Source organism: Coffea eugenioides, chromosome 4 (genome assembly GCF_003713205.1).
Source record: "Coffea eugenioides isolate CCC68of chromosome 4, Ceug_1.0, whole genome shotgun sequence".
Taxonomy (NCBI): Eukaryota; Viridiplantae; Streptophyta; class Magnoliopsida; order Gentianales; family Rubiaceae; genus Coffea; species Coffea eugenioides.
Window position 1 is genome coordinate 16,531,003 of NC_040038.1, and position 4,078 is coordinate 16,535,080.

The window sequence follows — 4,078 nt, forward strand, 5'->3', positions numbered from 1 at the left end:
CCATTCCCCTCAATATCCTTGCACACCCCATCTCCCACTCCCAAGCTTGCATGTTAACAAACATCAATTGGTGGGCTTTTCTGGGTTTTTTTGCTCAGATCTGTACTTGTATTCTTTCTTTAGGGTTGGTTTTTGCTCACTTAATCCTCCTCCTGATTTCTTTGGAAAAAAATTGCATCTACCGGCGACCACACCGACCACTTTTTGTGCCTCTTTCTTGTGCCCATTTCTATTTAATACTCTCTTTTCCCATTGCTGCATAAAATTATTTGCCAAACCCATCTGCTTGTGGTACCACACTACGATTGCAACATCTTTGATGTTCTTTTCTCTTTGGGCGTAATTATCAAGGCGATCGAAAAGAAAAAATGGTGAGAGAGAAGATCAAAATCAAGAAAATCGATAACATCACGGCAAGGCAGGTGACTTTCTCCAAGAGGAGACGAGGGCTTTTCAAGAAAGCTGAAGAGCTTGCTGTTTTGTGTGATGCTGATGTTGCCCTCATAATCTTCTCAGCCATTGGCAAGCTCTTCGAGTTCACTAGCTCAAGGTAAATCTAACCCTACACTATATAATCATATGGTATACCAGTAACTTTTTAATGCAAAGAAATTGCAGGTCGGAGTTCTTTCCTTGGGTCTTCCTCCAATGAAGCTTCAACACATTCCAGCAAATTGCAACTGCTTATATTGCTTCTCCTACTCCATATTTGAGGACAAATCTATTAGAGGATAAGGTTTTGTACTTTCTAATTGAACTTACGAGTTGTCTGACACATTTGAGAGCAATTTATGTTGGAGAGCTTTAAGGAAAAGGCTGTACAGACGAAATTGCCCCTCAAAAAGTTATTTTTTGTCTCTCCTAACTGCATAAGTACACGGAGTGATCAAAACGGTACAGATTTACTAGTTCAGTGATATTTTTGACTAATAAAAATGTTTAGTGACCAGAACCGGCACCTCGCAGTAGTTTAGTGACATTTTGCGCAATTTGCTCAAATCAAAACAATCATACTACCAGCAATTTGCCACCAAAATGAACGTGCATGTGACTATCCAACAATTTGTTAATTGTCCTTCATTAATCACAACAGAGTTGTTGACAAACAAAGGCCCTATTTCAATATTGAGTTTTTTTGGTGTTTATCTAATATTTTCTTGTAACTTACTGTAAAAGTTGTAAAAAAAAAACTTTTGAGCTGTATAAAACTTTTCTTTTTCTTTCCTTTTCTCTTCTTCTCCTCTACCCGATTGCTCTTTCCCATCCCTACTCCTTACTGCAAGCCGCTGGTCATTACTTTTTTTTTCTCTCCCTCCTTCTCCTTCTTCATTCTCTCTCCTTCTTCTTCTCTCCTCTCTCCCTCCCCTCCCTCTCCTTATTCTCCTTCATTCTTCCTTGTCACATCCTCTCCTATTCTCCTACCTCGTTCCCTCCCATCACACTTTCCTTTCTCCCCGACGCGATTTAGTCATAGTCACTTGGCCAGATCGTACTGAGGGAGGGAGAAGGTGGAGGAGAGAAGTGGTAGAAGGTGGTGGGAGAGAGGGGAGGAGGAGAAGCAAGAGAGCAAGGGTAGAAGGAGAGGGAGGGAGGGAGGAGGAAAGAGGAAAAAAAAAGAAAGCCAGAGCCGGCAGAGGTGCCGGTCGAAACTGGCTGACAACGAAGGTGGTGGTAGTGAGGTTGGGGAAGAAACAAGATAAAAGGAAAGAAGTGAAAATTTTTTGTGTGTTTTTGGGTATTTTGAGGTTTGTATTTTTAAAAATTTAAGAATTTTTTGAGGTTACTAATTGACAGTTTTCCTGCAAGCGCATAGAGTCAATCATAATAATAATTAACCTGGAGTATTTCAGGGTCGAACTCACAACAACGAGTTAATTTTCTACTCTAATTATTCTAAAAAAGTAACAAAATTTAAATTCAAGGAGTTGAATTTTTTGACTAAGCAATAAAATAATAATCAATGCAAATAAGTAGTTGTAAGGATAGAAGACAACTTAAGAGGGGGGTAAATTAGGTAATTTAAAAAATAATCAAGTTATGAGACACTTTTTGGCTCAATATGAAATTTACCCTCTTTTCTAGATGACCACACAATGAACAATTGATCAAAAAAGCAAGATTGCTCAGGAGTAGAAGAGATAATCAATTAAGAATCACAAGACAGTAAGTAGCAAGAAAGGAATAGTAAACCAATTTACTTCCAAACACCTCTTGAGCTTGAGTAATCCTTTATAGAGTAAGTCTCTTCAAGTTGATCAAATACAACCAATCTTTGTGTACAAAGGAAGGATCACTTCATCCTTACCTCAAGCAACACTTGGTCAAGGTATGAAGTTTTACTATCACTCGGATAACCCTCACAAAGCTACATTATTGAAGTATTTATCTCACACAAGAAAAGCTTATACAAGATTCACACAACTAAGAGTACAAATCTTCCTTATAGAGTATTTTCTCACTAAAATCACTCTTGATCTTTTGTTAACAATCAAATTGGCAGCGGCTCTTTACTCGCTTGGACGACATCGAATATTGGTTGGGACGGATGGACACGCACTTGGAGCAGATTGAATATCATCTAGGCATTCCTCTACCTCATGATAGCGATGAAGACAAAGCCAATGATTGAAGCTGCACCTTTGGATGACTCTTGTTTTTGTTCCCTGTTTTCTTGTCATTTTTCAGCTTTTGTTTGAAGGGTGTTTAACTTGCACTTTTTCTTTTACATTTAATCTTTTGGACAGTGTTAGTTGATGTTGTGTCTTTTGGCAAAGGTTCGTGACTCATGGTTGATCCGGATCTCAGCCATTGCACTGGAGAGTACTTCTTTCTATCTTTTGTTGTTTTTCTTTCCCTACATATTGAGGACAATGTGTATTTTAAGTATGGGGGAGGAAATATGTGGTACTTGTAGTATTTTTTGTATTTATTGCTTGGACTTGTGATTTGGAATATGAATTGCACTTGAATCTTGTCAATCTTGGGTTTGTTGGCAAAGAGTTTTGTCCAGTTTTAAGGGCAAATTCTATCAAAATTTTTTCAAAATTTTGTCCAAAATTATAAAATTACCCCAAAAGCTTTCAAATTTTTTCAATTTTATTAAAGGGCAGCAAGTTCCACACCATTAGTAATTCAAATTCCTTCTACTGTTGAGCTAAATATATATGACTTAAAAATTTCTTTTCTCATTTAATTTGGAAACGACTATTATGTGATTATAATTTGTATATTTATAGGAAAGTATATCTTGTAAAATGGAGCAAATTATGCCTACATTTTGTATATTTGATGAAATTTCTTCTCTTTACTTGATTTTATAAGTTAAGTGATAAACATGGTCAATAATTGCAATACTCTTCTCATGATTATGCTTTTGAGGGACTAATTATTATCTTCATTTCTAAAAAAAAAGTAAGTAAAAAAGCAAAAAAAAATAAACAAATGTCGACTCCAATGGTTCTTGTGCTTAATAACCGGGAGTTTTCATCTACAAATATCGACTTTCGCGTAAAACGGTACTTGAATTAAAAGTATGCAAGGCAACTTGAGTATGTGAAATATTGAGTAACCAGCGATCTTCATCTAAAAATGTCGATCTTCGCGTCAAAAAGTACTTTCACAGCTTGAGTTTTAAATCGAATAAGAAGATGATCATGAGTTTAGAAAATATTTTATTGACTATAGGTGTTACTTGCTTGTGAAGTTGGGTAAGGACGAGAAATTGAGTTGAATTAGTTAAAATTATGGTATAATTGACTCTTTTTTACTTGATATTATTAGTAATTGAGTTTAATTGAGTAATTGTATAATAGTTATTTACCTTATTTTTGAGGAAATGAAGCTGAATTGTGCACATATGTTTATTTTCAAAATGTTGGATCATTGTTGGTTTGTATTTCTAATTGATTGAGGACAAGCAATGGTTCAAGTGTGGAAAAATTTGATAAGTATATATTTTACGTGTTTTATTAGTTAGTTTTGGTGTGTTTTAATCATTTTTATAGCTAATTAGCTAGGGTTTTAGTGAAAATACACATTTTGTGATTTGAGTGGTAAAAATTACATTTCTATGGATTTT

The 4,078-nt window shown here is 35.4% G+C and overlaps 1 protein-coding gene across 1 annotated transcript; it reads left to right on the forward strand.

The window, feature by feature from the left end:
- Positions 1-368: 368 nt before the first annotated feature.
- On the forward strand, positions 369-2,629 carry LOC113769138 (MADS-box transcription factor 47-like). Its single transcript, XM_027313612.1, has 3 exons — positions 369-550; positions 655-736; positions 2,501-2,629. The coding sequence occupies exons 1-3, from the start codon at positions 369-371 to the stop codon at positions 2,627-2,629; spliced, it is 393 nt and encodes a 130-aa protein (XP_027169413.1).
- Positions 2,630-4,078: the final 1,449 nt, after the last annotated feature.